The following is an 18,484-nucleotide window of genomic DNA, read 5'->3' as shown; positions in this document are numbered from 1 at the left end:
GGTTGGTTACTTCCACGTATCTGTTACCTTGGAGATGATATACCGAGGTGAAGTTTTGCTGAATTTTCAATCGCTCGCAGAATTTTGGGAAAATCCCCTCTACGAACTGTTTCCCATTATCCGAGACTATTTCTTGGGGAACTCCGAACCTGCATACGATATGCTCCCAAACAAACTTTTCTACTTGCTTACCAGTGATTGCTGCCAAGGGTTTTGCTTCGGCCCACTTGGTAAAGTAAATTGCTACTAGTAGGAATCTTGGACTTCCAGGGGTATCGTTGATAGGTCCAACTATGTCTATCCCCCTTTTCATGAATGGCCAGGCTGAGGTAACAGAAACTATTTCTTGCTTGGGTAGTCTCGGGACATTCGAGTGGATTTGACAGGATTCACAAGCTTGTATCACCATCGTTGCATCATGGTGCATCGTAGGCTAATAGTACCTTAGTCTCATATTTTTGCGACTACTGACCTTTTTCCTGCGTGAAGACCACATATCCCTTCATGCATCTCTTGATTATAACAGTTGCTTGCTTTGGCCCCACACATCAAAGCCATAGAGTGAGGAAGGAACTTCTGTATAGCGCTCCATTCATAATTTTGTAGGAGGGTGCCTTTATCCTTATCTTCCTTGATTCGTTTTATCCTCTGGTAATTTTCCTGTTTCAAGATATACTTGCAGTGGAGTCATCGATGTTACCTCGTCTTCTTGTACGAGGTCATTGACTTCTTCTTCTAGGATCGATTTCTTTTCTAGCACCTCCACCAATACTTCTTTTGCAAGATGCTCAAATGTCAACGAAGCGAGTTTGCTCAGTGCGTCTGCCTTCTTATTTTGACTTCGTCGGACATGTTCGATGTCAAAACTTTTGAAGCTTTCACTCAGTTCCTTCGCTTTTGTCAAGTACTGTTGGATGGTGGGTTGCCTTGCTTCAAAAGTGCCCATGATTTGGTTAGCCACTAGTTGTGAGTCGATGAAAGCGCGAAGGTGGGGGATCTTTAATTCCTTCACCATTCTCAGTCCTGCGAGTAGCGCTTCGTACTCAGCTTCGTAATTGGTTGTTGCGAATTCAAAACGGAGTTCATAAGTAAACTCTTTTCCTTCGGAGTTTACTAACATCAGACCAGCACCTGATCCATCAGAACTCGACGCAACATCGGTGTACAACTTCCATTCTTCACTTTCAATCCTCGGGGTAATGACTTGAGTGGAGTTCTTTGTATCTTCTTCATCAATGCTATCTATTTTAGCGATGAAGTCTACCGGAACTTTTCCTTTGATTGCGTGCCTAACTCTGAACTCAATGTCATGTTCACCTAGCTCAATGGCCCATTTGGCCATTCTCCCCGATTTTTCAGCTTTCGAGAGTACTTGCCTGATTGGTTTGTTGGTAACACCATTATCTGATGTGCTTGGAAGTATCTTCTGAGTTTCCTAGGTGTATGGACGAGTGCTAAGGTGAGCTTCTCAAGTTCTAGGTAATTCAGCTCCGCTCCTTGAAGTACTCGACTAACAAAGTATATCGGTACTTACACTCTTTCTCGTTCGGTGACCAATACTGTGCTAATGCACTCTTTCGAAGCAGCCAAGTATATGAAGAGTGTTTCTCCTTCTTCGGGTGAAGTCAAGGTAGGGAGCTTGGCAATGTACTCCTTCATTTCGACGAATGCCTTCTCAGCCTCTTCGTTCCAAACAATTTTCTTCTTCCCCAAGCATCCTTTCAAGATTTTGAAGAAGGGTAGTTTCTTTTCTGCTCCCCTTGATACGAACCTGCTGAGTGATGCCAATTTCTCATTCAAACTCTGCATGTATTTTTTAGTTGCTGGGGTTTGGAGTTGATTGAGCCTGTCTATCTTTTCTAGATTTGCTTGGATTCCCTTTCTGGTGATATAATACCCAAGAAATTTCCCTTCCTCAACTCCGAAGGAACATTTCTTTGGGTTTAGTTTCATGTTTATTGCCCGAAACTTGTCAAAAGTTTCCTGAATGTCTTCTATTAAATTTTCTTCTTTTCGGCTTTTGATTACAATGTCATCCACGTAGGCTTCCAGATTTCTCCCCAGTTGGTTATGAAAGGCTTTGTCGACGAGCCTTTGATAAGTTGCTCCTGCATTTTATAGTCCGAAGGGCTATCTTTTGGTAGCAATAAATCCCCTTGCTGGTGAAGAAGGATGTTTTTTCTTCATCCTCCTTGGCTATTTTAATCTGGTGATACCCTTTGTAAGCATCCAAGAAGCTCTTATATTGATACCCATTGAAGGATTCGACTTTCCAATCGATTTCGGGTAAGGGATAACGATCTTTGGGGCATGCCTTGTTGATGTTGGTGAAATTGACGCACATTCTCCACCCTCCGTCTGACTTTTTTACCATCACGGGGTTAGCGACCCACGAAGGATATTTAGCTTCGCGAATTATTCTTGTCTTTAGCAGACCTTCTACTTCCTTATAGGCCGCTTCATCTCTTTTAGGTGCTAAGTTTCTCTTCTTCTGATGTACCGTTGCGAGGTGCTAATGCTCATTGAGTCGATGTTATGTTACAAAGGGAGACCCTTGTATATTGATGGTTCGTGGTATCACGGTCATGTCGCTGTTCTCCCAAGCGAATACATCCACATTGGCTTGTAATAGCTTCCGAAGCTTTTTCTTGGTGGATGTTGGTAAATTCTTCCCTATGTTGATCTCTTGATCTGGAAACATCGAACTTACTCTTTTCCACTTGGGGATCTTCCTCTGAAGCTTCTAGGATGCACTCGGTTGGCTCTTTCATCATTTCTTTTATGGCTAAGATCACCTTATCCCTGTCATACGTTGAGTCGAGATCAATTTCCCCAATGGGCCAACACCTTTCTCCGGAGAATCCCACTAATGGTACCCTAGGGTCACCTAATCGTGCTCTGATAGTGGGACTTAGTCGATCGAAGCAATGCTCGTACATTACGTCACAAGCACTTCCACTGTCGAGATATATCCTTCGGACTTCTCTGCTAAAAAATTTTCCATTGATGGTGACCGGTAGGTCCGAAGGACATATAGTATCAAGGGCTGGAAACGATATTTTACTCAATTTTCTGATGGCGCGACCTCTTTCTCTTTTCTTATAAGGCTGGTGTGAATCTATCGCCAAGATTGCATTTTCTGTTTCTTGCCTTGTGTCTTCTATTTTCTTTTCATGTACCCTCTCTTTCTTTGATTCTCGGATCCCTTTTATGAGATGGGACAGTTTACCCGACTTAACAGCTTCCTCAATGGCTGTTTTGAGGTTGAAGCATTCATCTGTATCGTGCCCAAAATCATTGTGGAAGTCACAAAACTTGGTCATGTCTCTATTCCTCCCACAGTTGGTCATTTTTCCCGGGGCTTTGAACTTATTGGCTGCTTTCTCTGTTGCTAGGATTTCCTTGGGGGTTTTTATCAACGCCCCCAAGATCCCAGCTCCGGTTTCTCTTCGGTAAGGGTGGAATCTCCCCTTGTCCTCTTTCCTACCATGTTTGTCATCCCTTCTTTCTGATTTCTCTTTTCGCTTATTCATGGGCGCATCATCTAGGACGAAGTTACCTGCTGTTTCTTTTGCATCTAGCCATATATATGCTTTTTCTAACAAAGCTTCGTAGGTGCTTGGTAGGTCTCAGCTAAGATGTTCACTGAGAGGTCTGACCCTAGATCCATATAGCAACCCGGATATTCTCTGGATTCTGGTAGGTTGGGGATCTGTTGGGTTTCATTAGTATACCTAGTAAGGAAGGCCCTAGAACCTTCGCTATCTTTCTGCTTTATTCCATAGGCGGCCACTTGGTTCTTTTTGTGTCGCTTTGGTTGGCTAAACTTAGACCTAAATTTCCGTTTCAGGTCATCGATGCTAGCTACAGTCTTTTAGTAAGGAGTCAAACCAAAACCTTGCATCTCCCTTTAACATGTAAGAAAATGCGTGACATGCTACGGGTATGTCCCATTTGGCTATTCGTGCTGCACCTTCGAATATATTAAGGTAATCATCTGGGTCATCTTTTCCTTCGTAATAAATTAGGTGTGCGGGGATTTTCATTTCATCGGGGAATGCACAATGCTGGATGAAGGGCACAAACGGGGTTTTTTGGTTTACCCAGAAGTTGTTATTGGTCGCAATCGGGGGTAGTATCTGGTGACCTTGGGCGCAACACATCCCCCCTGGTTAGGAGGGTATATCCAGGTGGTTGTCATTTGTTGTGGTGGGTAGTTTCAATTTTAGAAGTAAGCGTGGTTGGTCACTGGTTGCACTGAGGCATTTGGCAGGTTGCTTACTGGGGTTGTTTCTACACATGATATGTTGGGAGTGACATAAGGGTTTCCTTGGGCCCATACATATTGGTTTGGTTGCCCGATGCTACCCCAGCTCGGGTGAGGCGGAGGTATATGCCTGTTTGGTGCTTGGGGTGTTATGGGCAGGGTTGGAACTGGCACATTGCATGTATAGAGGCGTGTCGTAGGTATAGTTAGGGTTACCTGAGATATGCTTATGGTTTCACTTGTCTGAGTCGTAGTTTCTGTTGACGAGTTTGCTAGCAAACTTCTGGGCTACGGGTTTTAGTTCAGAGGTTCCATTTCCAGCTCCTCGTCATATTCCTCGCTTTCGTACGTTAGCACCCTTCTACTTTGCAAGATCTCCGTGTCCCTTAAACTCCTTATCACCGATCTGATGTGATCGTAATTGTTTGGGACGAAGTTCTTATCTATCAACGGAGGTGGTTATGCGGAATGCAAGCCATGATGGTTCGTTGAGACGAATGCAGCAGGAGTGGCTGGTGACCTGGCCAAGGTCCCCACAGTTGAGAACTCTAGCTGTGTTGAATCTGAGGTTTGTGTGATTCTGGGTGTTGTGAAACCCGGAGGTATGTGACTGGAGTCCACCATGACGTCGGTTTTTACTCAACAAGAAGAATAGGATGTGAGTCCCACGGATGGCGCCAATTGTTTGTACAATAACCGGCGATTAGTATTGATATGGGGATATACAAGTCACTGAGATTGAGGATTGAGTGGTTATGATTTTAGTTTTGTTCGCTGGCCATTCCCCGAAGGTAACAATCAGGTGATTGTTTTACGCCACTGAAGCAAATGATGTAACATGATTGTGTTATTATGTGTGTGTTTGTTGAATGTGGAATGTATCCTGCATTCTATTCTATTTATAAGTGGGATGGAGCAGCTTTCTATACCAGCTCGCTAGTTCCCAATGGTTTTGGAATACTAGTTGACCTTTCCCTTTTAGTAAACATGCAGAGGAAAGTGAGCTTGTCCTTTTCCTTTGTTGTACAGGCGTGCAGCCGAGCTAGGAATAGTTTCGCTAACTTGACTTTGTAATTGATCGAGGTTTTATGGGCTCTAAGATCACTTTTGTTGCTCTGATTTCAGGACCTCGTTCATTGTAGCCAAAGTTTCCTTCGTACCATATATTGTGGCCAAATCCTCCGAAGCAAACTGCGAAGCTGGTAAACGGGCCGGAGGTGGGGTATACTATCATCCTTCTTCATAATACTACCCCAAACTTATTTTACCAGGAATCATCCCTACAAATATAACACTAGTTACTCAAAATCTAGTGGGGGCGGGTGCCCCTCCCTGCCCTCACTAAGATCCGCCCTTGAACAAGAGTCTATTTAGTCTTTTTGTGTTTTGGTTGTGTGTGTGACTATTCATTCTTTTTATTGTGAGAATCGATTTGCATTATAACGTTCTTTATCCTCTATAAAATTTATTGGGAGATCATCCGATCAACTACAATCCCTAGTCGTGACAAACAATAATATTTTACAAAATGTAATAATGTCGACTAGCTCATGCGCCCTACAATAAACATATTTTTATAAAAACAATCATGAGGTGGTAGTCGGGTGACGATTCTAGCTTTTCCACCAAAGTAGAATAGGAGGTCGGGATTTCAATTTTATGGAGCATCAAAAAAACCCCTTATGGCCACATAGTTTCACCATGAAAAATTCCGGGCAGCTTGCAAAGTCGATTGTCGTCACGAATTGGTTTGCTCGCTAAGTGAGTTTGAAACTCGGACCCGAAAAGAAACCAAAATTTCCTATAATAGCGTTATTAGTAAACTAGGAAGTACTCCAATATTTATATGTGCTTTCTGAGTGAAAGTTCTCGCGTATAACGTGAGAAGTAAACTAGTATTAAGAGAGGTGTCTATTGGTATGGTTGTATAATTATATAGTCGTTGCTTAGGATAAAATTGTGTGTAATTCATCAATATTTTTGCGAACCAAAAACAAAACAAAAAAAAAAAAAAAAAAATTGTGTGTTATTCCCCCAATTCCAAATAAACAGATTTATTTATACTTTAAGCAAAATCGGATGTGAGCCATGTAAACTGATAGTTTAGTCAACAATAAGAGGCTCAAAAATTGGGTAACAAATAGGCGCACACAACCAAGGAAAAAGCAAAATGGGAGACCTTTTCTTATCGTCAAATTTGACACATTAAAAAATTTTGAACGAAATATGGATTCCAACATAATTTAAGCTGAAAATATTATTAAGAAAAGAAAATAATAACATCGAAAATATTTTATGTATTCGTATGTAGCGAGTTTAGATCAAAAAATGTTTTATAGAAATCTCACAACACAATTACTTATATGTTAGGAATTTATGGACCCAACAACGACCACCAATCAATAGATTGTGATCCCACAAATGACAAACGGACAGAATAAATACAAGAAAAGTAAAAGACACAAGAATTTACGTGGTTATATGCAATCGGTATGATTACTTTAGTCCACGGGCAACTAGAGAGCTTTTTTATTGATTTTTCGTACATACGTTTACAGAATACAATGAGTATATTTATAGTGCTAATCAAAATTAGGAAACAAATCAAATAACTTGCTGGCCACGAACACTGTCGCATTTCGCGACAACCCATCGCGTTCCGCGACAACCCCAACTCAAACGCGGCAACTAAGACCAAAACGCGATGAACATCGAGCCCCAATCACTGCCACATTTGTCGCGTTCCAGCTTCATGTGTCGCGTTCCAAACGGTCGCGTATCGCGACAAACCACACCCGAACGCGACCTGGTACCTGTTTCATTGTTTTGATCTTCTTTGCACATTCAACATTATATACATGTGTTATTATGTACATAGGGTGTGTTTTAATGAAACTAGCTGAAGCTGAAGCTGGAGCTTGTAGCTGAAGCTGAAGCTTATGGACTAGCTGGAGGCCTGGAGCTGGAACTTATTTTTGAAGCTGATAGCTGAAGCTTATTATTTTCTATAAGTGTTTGGTAAACTAGCTGAAGCTAATTTTTCAATTTATAAGCTCTACTTTTTTTTTCCATAAGTTACTAGAAGTAGCTTATTTTTCTATAACTTATGATTTTCATAAGCTCTACTTTTTATTTCTACCAAACAAAGCTATATTACTTGAAGCTTATTAAATTATAAGCTCAAGCTCTCATAAGTTTCCATAAACTTTCATAAGCTCATGCCCCAAACACACCCATAAATCCATAATAACTTTTTTTAATGACAATTACATTAACAGTAAAACTTTCTAATAAAGAGCTAGAAAAGACCAAGAAATGTTTTACAAGTCAATGATTCTAATAATAATTACTATTGTATTTTTAAAGTAAGTAAAAGTTTTTATAACCACTATAAATATTTACATTATACAATGTCAGCCCAATCAAAGATTATAGGTTATCCCATTCATAGAACGATAAATAGCCAATTACGAATAAAATACATCAGATATAAACAAGCTTAGATCTTCTTTAGTCTTTGTTATTATCCGATTCTAGTTGGTTGGTTAGTTGATGAAACAAATGGTCCCGGATTGATCAACCATTGGGACTAGTCGAGTGATGCTTTTTACAATCTTTTGGAGATCAAATTAAAACTTTGCATTTGAATTTCGGAGAAGATTATATTTGGTTCCCACAACTTTTTTTGAAAGCAAGTTAAAAAAATTTATATCCACTTTAAATATTTGCATTATACAATGTCGGGCCAATTAAAGATTATAGGCTAGCCCAATCTTAGAACGATATATAGCCTATGACGACCCTCAAATTTTCACTTTCTGTTTTAAATTGTTCCATTAATAGGATTACTTGTACTCATGAACCTTACTTAATAAACTTTGATTAAATATTAACTATTGATCAATATTCTTATTAATATAAAGTTTATGCATTTGTGTTTTATTATTTATAAAACTATATGTAATGTTAAAAAGTGATATTTCATAACCTTTAAAAATTAATACAAACAAATTGGAACTTAAGACAACTAATACAAGATTAGGGACTAATAAATAAATAAAAAGGTAATTAAAATAAATACAACCTTAATAATAATAATAATAAATAAATAAAATAAATAAATAATATACATAAATAATATAAATGCCGTAAAAAAAAAGGAAATAAGATCATATGAATCTGATATAACGGCTGTATAGTTGTAGGCTTTCTTTTAGACTTGAACACTAAGTTTCCACATCTAAGTTTAACTCAAATACCTTCCTTAATCCTCAAGAGTTAGAGTGCAATTAGGAAACCCAAATTAGCTATAAAAACCATCGTGATTTCCAGGATTATTCACCACAGATAAACCTTGCAATTCAGTCGACTTATTACCTGCATTCCCTCAATTTTCTAGTCGAATCTCTCCTGCATTCTCATCTGTTTCTGTCGACTATAAACCTCCATACATCCCACCTGCATACGCGAACCAAAACACCCCTTCAAGACCATCCATATTGCTGCTATACCCTCTGATCGTATATGCTTTTTCTGCTGTAAGTTGTTTCTTTTTCCTGCTGTTTTAGTCGATCCATAACAGCTCTTTTTGGTTGGTTATTTGTTGATTGTTTTCTGTCTTCCTGTTGATCATAGAAGCCCAAGAAGAACCCCTTTTTAGATCGTGAATTCCTGCTGCTACTTCCTGGTTTCTGTCGTGATTATTCTGACCCAAAACAGGCTCCATATCGGGTCGTGATCTTGCTGTGTTGCAACCTGCTTATTTCTGTTTCTGTACGCATCATTAACATCACCAATCCTACTCTCAATCTTGTTAAGGTAGCCCTTTAAACCCTAGTGATCATGTTTCCTTATTTTGGTTAAGTATAAGTATATTGATTAGGGTTATGTTAAGTATAAAGGTTATGAAGAATGAATAATGATAAAGGTTTTGATTAAGTATTATAATAAGTTAATAAAGATTAAGAATGTTAATGGAGATGAACAAGATTAAAAGAATAATGGTTACGGTTATTGGTTAACAAGCTAGTTAATAAAAGTTGAATGGTTATGACTTTATGTGGAGTAATAAGGTAAAAGTATAATTAAAAAGTATGACTAAAAGATGATAACAAGTATGATTATGATTATGATGATTAGGGTTAATGAATGTAACTATTAATTATGTTTAAAAGTTACGATTTTATGTGAAAGATGGTTAATTAGTTAGTAAAAGATTATGAATTGATATTGATTAAAAAGATTACTAGTTGTAAGTTAAGAACTCATGATTTTATGTTAAGGTTATAAAGGTTGTGATTAAGAGATTAGGTTATGATTTCATGTAATGATAATAATAATACATGTGCATGTATCCATGCATACGTACGTATGTGCATGTATACACTATATGTATATGTGTGTGTGTGTATGAAAATATATACATACGTGTATATGTATGTGTATATATGTATGTGTATGTACGTGAGCATGTATGTGTGGACGTGTATTATATAAGTAATAAGTTAGTAAACAAAATAATGAAAAGTAGTAAGTATATGTATATATAACATCTTACACTTATGTATATGTAACACCTACACTTACAACATATATGTATCATATAGTTTAAAGTAAATACATGTATGATAATAAATAAAGAATATATATGTATGTATCACATAGATATAATTATATACGTAACATATAATGATAGATACATAGTAATTAATTAAAGTAAATAATAATACTATTATTAGTAATAACATTACACATACCTATATAGTAACATTTAAATATACTAGGTATATTATCACATATATAAATATAACTTTTCTCAAAAAACGGTCACTGTTAATATAGTTTACTATATTAATAAACAAACTTTATGTCTATTAGACATTATCTAATTGAATACTATATCTCTAGGTTGAGATCTCTGCTTACACACTCCATTCATACTACCTGCGTGGATTTTCTTACTTGCTATTAAGGTGAACTTCATAGCCCCACTTTTTAACTGTTTCTATTACTTATTTTAAACTTTGGGGTGAGACACATGCTTGCTTTCAAACTGTTTTACGCTTAGACACAAGTACATGAAAACTTTCTTTTGATTAGTTCAAACTGTGCTGCATGCTTTGATTCATGCTAAATCCCTGCCATGATATCGTTAATTACTGGAATTTGGTAAGCTTAGTTATTGTGAATAGCGCTATTGAGAGAGACGTCTCTAACCATTTGACCACTGGTCTTTGGTTACATAATAATGATTTAACGACACGAACGAATTAAGTGATCACGGGGTAACTTTGTTTAGTCTCGATATCATACACCTCAGCACTACTACCGAACTGATTGAACCTTATTATTAAATCTTGTGGTCTAAAAACTTGTTATAACTATTAAACCTATGTTGTTCACTCAACCATTTTGGTTGACATTTTAAGCATGTTTTGTCTCAGGTACTTAGATACTTTGCTTCTGCTGTTACTTAGAAGTCAAGCCGAGCACTGGGACCAGAGTTAACATCCACGTCAATGGTGATTTTGGCGGGGTGTTACAGTTGGTATCAGAGCTCTGGTTATAGGGAACTAGGTTACATTAGTGTGACTAACATGAATAGTTAGGATGCGTTAGTGAGTCTAGTCTATAACCATGTTGTTCATTTGCATTGATTATTTACGTTACATTCTAGATTATGTGCATTAAGTTCACTTATATTTGGTATGCCTAGAATTCCTATACCATTCAAAACTTTAGAAAACACTTTGCTACAGGAACTATACTTACACGTCTGACTCTTAGAATAAGAGCCATGACTCATTTGTATTCCAACAATAGAACGCCACCATACCTATCTCATTATAGGAAAGCCAAGGCTTGTTATAGAGAACAAGGATTGCCTTCTACGTGTGCCTTATGTGGGTGCCTTAGCAATCTTTAGGACTATAACCTTTTCTGTTTTAGTTTTAGTGCATTTTTCCCTTACATTTTATTCGTGCTTTTGCATCATCTTTAGAACCTACCTAATCATCTCTCTTTCTATTCATTTAGGATGTCTCGCAATAGCCCGATCATCATCTCCGACAACGAGTCCGATGGATCCTACTCTGAAAGATCTGTCCACACACCGGCTTATGGACCCGTTTCCCCGCCATTTTCACCAACTCACCCAAACTATGTCCCTCCTAGTCCACCACACTACCCTCATATGGAAGAATCCCACACTAATGCTAACTATGATGGGGATGACGAAGAGGAAGAGTTTGTGGAAGAGATAATTGAAGAAGAAGAAGTTGAGGAAGAATCCAAGTCCGAGTCCCTTGTTCAAGGCAATGGAAACAATAGCGTACCGCGAAATCTTTTGACTAATCGTTCTCATCAAAGTTTCATAAACTACCCGCCCCCTACATACAACAGTACTGAAAGACCTGGGCTCAGTGATATAGAAATGGTGAATGCTGATCTCATGAGCTACACCAACCGATTTCAAGAGTTTGCTCTCATGGCTACTCCCAAGTATCTAGGGATCCAATGCTACATCAATGGATTGCCTAATGAAGTCTGAAGAGATGTTATCTTGGAGAACCCGAGTACCATACAAGAAGCTGCTTGCATAGCAAGCTTTTTCATCGACAAACATAAGGAGAAAGAAGGTGCAAAAAGGAAGAGAGAAGGAATGGAGCAAGAAAATTCTAAAAGCAAATTCAACAAGTTGTATAAGGGAAAACGCCCTTATTGTAGGAGATGTGAGAAACATCATGGAGGATGGTGTAAGGCCAAATGTACCAAGTGCGAGAAGGTGGGTCACGTAGCCAAGACTTGTAGAGTTGTTATCCCATCAATCAATACTCCAGCAAATGCAACCATTCCTACTTGCTATAACTGTGGAGAAGTAGGGCATTTCAAAAATCAATGTTTGGATAAGAAGAAGAATGAAGAGGCACAATGAAGAGTTTTTGGAAATCACTAGACGCATTTAAATTTTCATAGTATTTTTTATGTTTCCATTTAGTACTTCTATAGTTTGGAAGATTTCGTTAAGTTTATGTAAAACTCTGGTTATTTCCTTTTAAATGAATGAATGATGTTAATTTCTTTTCCTACATTTTCCATTGAATCATTCACCTCGATGAAAATGCATATTGACAAGATGACATAGTAGTAACCCTATGGAGTGATAAAAGTATGATTTAGAATAATATAATGACACTTGATCAACGTCATTATATTATGACAAGTCATACAGAAATCCTAATGGATCATGATGGGAATAAGATTTGATCAACCTTAGGATCATTGTGTACCATTACATACTCCTTATCTCTACATTGTCAACTAAAAATATCAACCCTAGATATTATATATCCTTTACTTATCAAATATCAACGCCCGGTGCAGTACCTATTGCATAGGTATCATACTGATTAGCTCCATCCGAAATGAAGGAATCATCCAATCAACTCCAAAAAGTTTTGGAGAAAGGTTTTATCCGTCTTAGCTTGCCTTCATGGGGAGCACTCGTTCTTTTCCTTAAGAAAAAAAAAATGGCACGTTGAGAATGTGTATTGATTACCGAGAACTCAACAAGCTAACCATCAAGAATCGTTATCCATTCCCGCTTATTGATGACCTGTTTGACCAACTGCGAGGATCAAGTATCTATTCAAAGATTGACCTTAGGTCGGGTTATCATCAATTGAGAGTCAATGAAGTTGACGTTTCTAAGACTACTTTCCTAACTCGTTATAGACATTATGAGTTCTTGTCGTGCCTATTGGTTTAACCAATACTCCCGCTGTATACATGGATCTTATGAACCGTGTATGCAAACCTTATCTTGATAAATTTGTAATCGTTTTCATTGATGACTTCTTAATCTATTCCAAGAGCAAGAAAGAGTATGAGCAACCTCTGCGATTTATTCTAGAGCTCTTAAAGAACGAACAAATGTATGCCAAGTTTTCCAAGTGTGAACTTTGGCTACGAATCATACAATTCCTTGGACATGTAATTAATAGTAAAGAAGTACATGTCGATTCTATAAAAATCACCATTAATTAGAAATTTTCAAGAGCTAGTCATGGAGGAAGTTCATAAGACTAGATATTCTAATCACCTAGGCTCTTTTAGCTGAAACTTCATACAATATCAACTCTCATTCAAGTAGGTCCCCACTGTAATTCAGTGTAAACTTTGCTTTAACAAAACGTTGACCGAATGATAATTTTTAGTCAACACTTTCTGTTAAATAAAGTTCATACATTTCACATCTCGAATCTTAAAAAGTGTCTTGTTGACGACATACTCGTTATTCCCTTTAATGATCTTCGCATTAATTTCACTTCATTGAAAAACCTATAGAAGTTATGGATCATGCGGTTAAACGCTTGAAAAAAAAGCACTATACCTATTGTTAAAGTCCGTTGAATTTCGCGAAGAGGCCCCGAGTATACCTGGGAACGTGAAGACCAAATGAGACGGTAATATCTCCATCTCTTCTCAACTGCAGATGCATCCGAGAAGTCCACCTAAAACTCCGGGACGAAGTTTTTATTAACGGGGAGGTACTATGACGACCCTCAAATTTTTACTTTATGTTTTAAATTGTTCCATTAATAGGATTACTTGTACTCATGAACCTTACTTAATAAACTTTGATTAAATATTAACTATTGATCAATATTCTTATTAATATAAAGTTTATGCATTTGTGTTTTATTATTTATAAAACTATATGTAATGTTAAAAAGTGATATTTCATAACCTTTAAAAATTAATACAAACAAATTGGAACTTAAGACAACTAATACAAGATTAGGGACTAATAAATAAATAAAAAGGTAATTAAAATAAATACAACCTTAATAATAATAATAATAAATAAATAAAAAAAATAAATAATATACATAAATAATATAAATGCCGTAAAAAAAAGGAAATAAGATCATATGAATCTGATATAACGGCTGTATAGTTGTAGGCTTTCTTTTAGACTTGAACACTAAGTTTCCACATCCAAGTTTAACTCAAATACCTTCCTTAATCCTCAAGAGTTAGAGTGCAATTAGGAAACCCAAATTAGCTATAAAAACCATCATGATTTCCAGGATTATTCACCATAGATAAACCTTGCAATTCAGTCGACTTATTACCTGCATTCCCTCAATTTTCTAGTCGAATCTCTCCTGCATTCTCATCTGTTTCTGTCGACTATAAACCTCCATACATCCCACCTGCATACGCGAACCAAAACACCCCTTCAAGACCATCCATATTGCTGCTATACCCTCTGATCGTATCTGCTTTTTCTGCTGTAAGTTGTTTCTTTTTCCTGCTGTTTTAGTCGATCCATAACATCTCTTTTTGGTTGGTTATTTGTTGATTGTTTTCTGTCTTCCTGTTGATCATAGAAGCCCAAGAAGAACCCCTTTTTGGATCGTGAATTCCTGCTGCTACTTCCTGGTTTCTGTCGTGATTATTCTGACCCAAAACAGGCTCCATATCGGGTCGTGATCTTGCTGTGTTGCAGCCTGCTTGTTTCTGTTTCTGTACGCATCATTAACATCACCAATCCTACTCTCAATCTTGTTAAGGTAGCCCTTTAAACCCTAATGATCATGTTTCCTTATTTTGGTTAAGTATAAGTATATTGATTAGGGTTATGTTAAGTATAAAGGTTATGAAGAATGAATAATGATAAAGGTTTTGATTAAGTATTATAATAAGTTAATAAAGATTATGAATGTTAATGGAGATGAACAGGATTAAAAGAATAATGGTTAGGGTTATTGGTTAACAAGCTAGTTAATAAAAGTTGAATGGTTATGATTTTATGTGGAGTAATAAGGTAAAAGTATAATTAAAAAGTATGACTAAAAGATGATAACAAGTATGATTATGATTATGATGATTAGGATTAATGAATGTAACTATTAATTATGTTTAAAAGTTACGATTTTATGTGAAAGATGGTTAATTAGTTAGTAAAAGATTATGAATTGATATTGATTAAAAAGATTACTAGTTGTAAGTTAAGAACTCATGATTTTATGTTAAGGTTATAAAGGTTGTGATTAAGAGATTAGGTTATGATTTCATGTAATGATAATAATAATACATGTGCATGTATCCATGCATACGTACGTATGTGCATGTATACACTATATGTATATGTGTGTGTGTATATGAAAATATATACATACGTGTATATGTATGTGTATATATGTATGTGTATGTACGTGAGCATGTATGTGTGGACGTGTATTATATAAGTAATAAGTTAGTAAACAAAATAATGAAAAGTAGTAAGTATATGTATATATAACATCTTACACTTATGTATATGTAACACCTACACTTACAACATATATGTATCATATAGTTTAAAGTAAATACATGTATGATAATAAATAAAGAATATATATGTATGTATCACATAGATATAATTATATACGTAACATATAATGATAGATACATAGTAATTAATTAAAGTAAATAATAATACTATTATTAGTAATAACATTACACATACCTATATAGTAACATTTAAATATACTAAGTATATTATCACATATATAAATATAACTTTTCTCAAAAAACGGTCACTGTTAATATAGTTTACTATATTAATAAACAAACTTTATGTCTATTATACATTATCTAATTGAATACTATATCTCTAGGTTGAGATCTCTGCTTACACACTCCATTCATACTACCTGCGTGGATTTGCTTACTTGCTATTAAGGTGAACTTCATAGCCCCACTTTTTAACTGTTTCTATTACTTATTTTAAACTTTGGGGTGAGACACATGCTTGCTTTCAAACTGTTTTACGCTTAGACACAAGTACATGAAAACTTTCTTTTGATTAGTTCAAACTGTGCTGCATGCTTTGATTCATGCTAAATCCCTGCCATGATATCGTTAATTACTGGAATTTGGTAAGCTTAGTTATTGTGAATAGCGCTATTGAGAGTGACGTCTCTAACCATTTGACCACTGGTCTTTGGTTACATAATAATGATTTAACGACACGAACGAATTAAGTGATCACGGGGTAACTTTGTTTAGTCTCGATATCATACACCTCAGTACTACTACAGAACTGATTGAACCTTATTATTAAATCTTGTGGTCTAAAAACTTGTTATAACTATTAAACCTATGTTGTTCACTCAACCATTTTGGTTGACATTTTAAGCATGTTTTGTCTCAGGTACTTAGATACTTTGCTTCTGCTGTAGAACTCTGCTGTTACTTAGAAGTCAAGCCGAGCACTGGGACCAGAGTTAACATCCACGTCAATGGCGATTTTGGCGGGGTGTTACATAGCCCATTATGAATAAGATACAAATGAAGTTAGATCTTTTCTTTAGTCTTTGTGATTATCTGATTCGAGTTGGTTGCTTAGTTGATGAAACAAATGTTCCCGGGTTGATCAACCATTGGGACTAGTCGAGTAATGCTTTTTACAATCTTGTTGAGATCTAATTAAAACTTCACATCTGAATTTCGGAGAAGATTATATTTGGTTCCCACGACTTTTTTTTGAAACACTTTTTAATTAAGCTACGCCATTTTCCAAATTATATACCCGCATATCCATTTTGTTGCTTGCCATACGATTTTTCCGATCGATGTGTTTGCTTGATGTTGATTGTTCACGAAAGCTTCTTCAAGAGATGATATCGAGGTTGATTTCATGTTCCACCATCTAAGAATCAATTACCAAATATTTCGTCAAGAGAAAATAAAGTACGGATACTATAAAAAATATCAATCTCCTACATAAAATTTCTGCTAATACCCACGTTGTTACAGTAACAACACATGATTAGAGGTTGAGATAGGTGAATACATGTGGATAACCGATTATGGTGTATTCACAATAGGTTTTATTATATTTGAGCCACCATTAATTATTTGACAATGATATGCTCGAATCAGGCGGTTTATTTTAGTGCGATGTCGTTAGGTCGCTAAACATTAATTTAGGATATCAACAGAAGCTAATTGTTTAATTTATATATTGTTGCGCCTAAATCTATTATTCCTTCCTATTGGTTAGCAAGGGAAAATATGACCTAGGGTTGTTCCTTGAGCGGTCGAATTTGAAACGGAGCTTATTCAGATAATTTAGTAATTAAGATGGGCTTGTACATAATTTAGTATCCAAGAATAGTGGCCAGGTACACCTTGTGTGGAGAGGCAGGATCCTTTTGTCTCAATAAATTGGCTACTATACGGAAAATCCAACAACCAAGTCCAACCGGTTTATTCTAGACACCACTTTATCCGAAATATCAAATTATGTAAAGGCAATAGTTTGGTTGATTTGATTTATAATTGTATTTAAAATATTAAAGCAATTGATATGCCCGAATCGGACGGTTTATTTATGCGGTGTCGTTAGGTCGCAAAACGTCAATTCAGGATATCAACAGAAGAAGCTGATTGTTTAATTTATATATGGTGGGCCTAAATCTATTATTCCTTCCTATGGGTTAGCAAGGGCAAATATGACCTAGGGTCGTTCCTTGAGCGGTCGAATTTGAAACGGAGCTTATTAAGATAATTTAGTGATTAAGATGGGTTTGTACACAATTTAGTATTCAAGACTAGTGGCCAGTTACACCTTGTGTGGAGAGGCAGGATCCTTTTAGTCCCAATAAGTTGGCGATTGTTCGAAAAATCCAAAACCAAGTCCAACCAGTTTATTCTAGACACCACTTTTATCCGGAATATCAAATTGTGTAAAGGCAATAGTTGGGTTGATTTGATTTATTATTGTATTTAAAATATTAAAGCAATATAATTAAAATAAGCTAGCTAGCATGCAACAGCTAAGGACAGAGAAGACGTGGTTCACCATGATTTAAGATAACGTAGTGTCGGGATGGTTGTGAGACACTAAATGGATGGATATACCTTGGTGTGAATACTATATTCCCTACTAAGCAGTTTCCTGATTAGCATGTTACGAGGAACTAGGCTTTGAAGATTCTGATCGGATGGACTATGCTCAACCCCCGATGCTTTATCCGGTTTAAGGATATAAGCGGCCCATCTTGGATGCAGTGCATACCTTGGGCGCACGAATAAAGTAGCATAGCCATATATATAGAATATCCAACCTTTCTTAACACCTTAGTGTATCACCCAAGTGAGTGCTTATGATTGTGTTTCGAATCCCTTTCTGTCAATGGTTTGGTAAAATCTAAGGGTTTATAG

The 18,484-nt window shown here is 36.5% G+C and overlaps 1 protein-coding gene across 1 annotated transcript; it reads right to left on the bottom strand.

Annotated features, from left to right (window-relative positions):
• Positions 1–622: 622 nt before the first annotated feature.
• Positions 623–1,953, bottom strand: LOC139840920 (uncharacterized). Its single transcript, XM_071831159.1, has 2 exons — positions 1,535–1,953; positions 623–1,376 (listed from the first exon to the last, which is right to left on the bottom strand). The coding sequence occupies exons 1-2, from the start codon at positions 1,951–1,953 to the stop codon at positions 623–625; spliced, it is 1,173 nt and encodes a 390-aa protein (XP_071687260.1).
• Positions 1,954–18,484: the final 16,531 nt, after the last annotated feature.

The sequence above is a fragment of the Rutidosis leptorrhynchoides genome, chromosome 4 (assembly GCF_046630445.1).
Source record: "Rutidosis leptorrhynchoides isolate AG116_Rl617_1_P2 chromosome 4, CSIRO_AGI_Rlap_v1, whole genome shotgun sequence".
Classification (NCBI taxonomy): Eukaryota; Viridiplantae; Streptophyta; class Magnoliopsida; order Asterales; family Asteraceae; genus Rutidosis; species Rutidosis leptorrhynchoides.
This window is presented reverse-complemented; position numbering and strand designations above follow the sequence as displayed.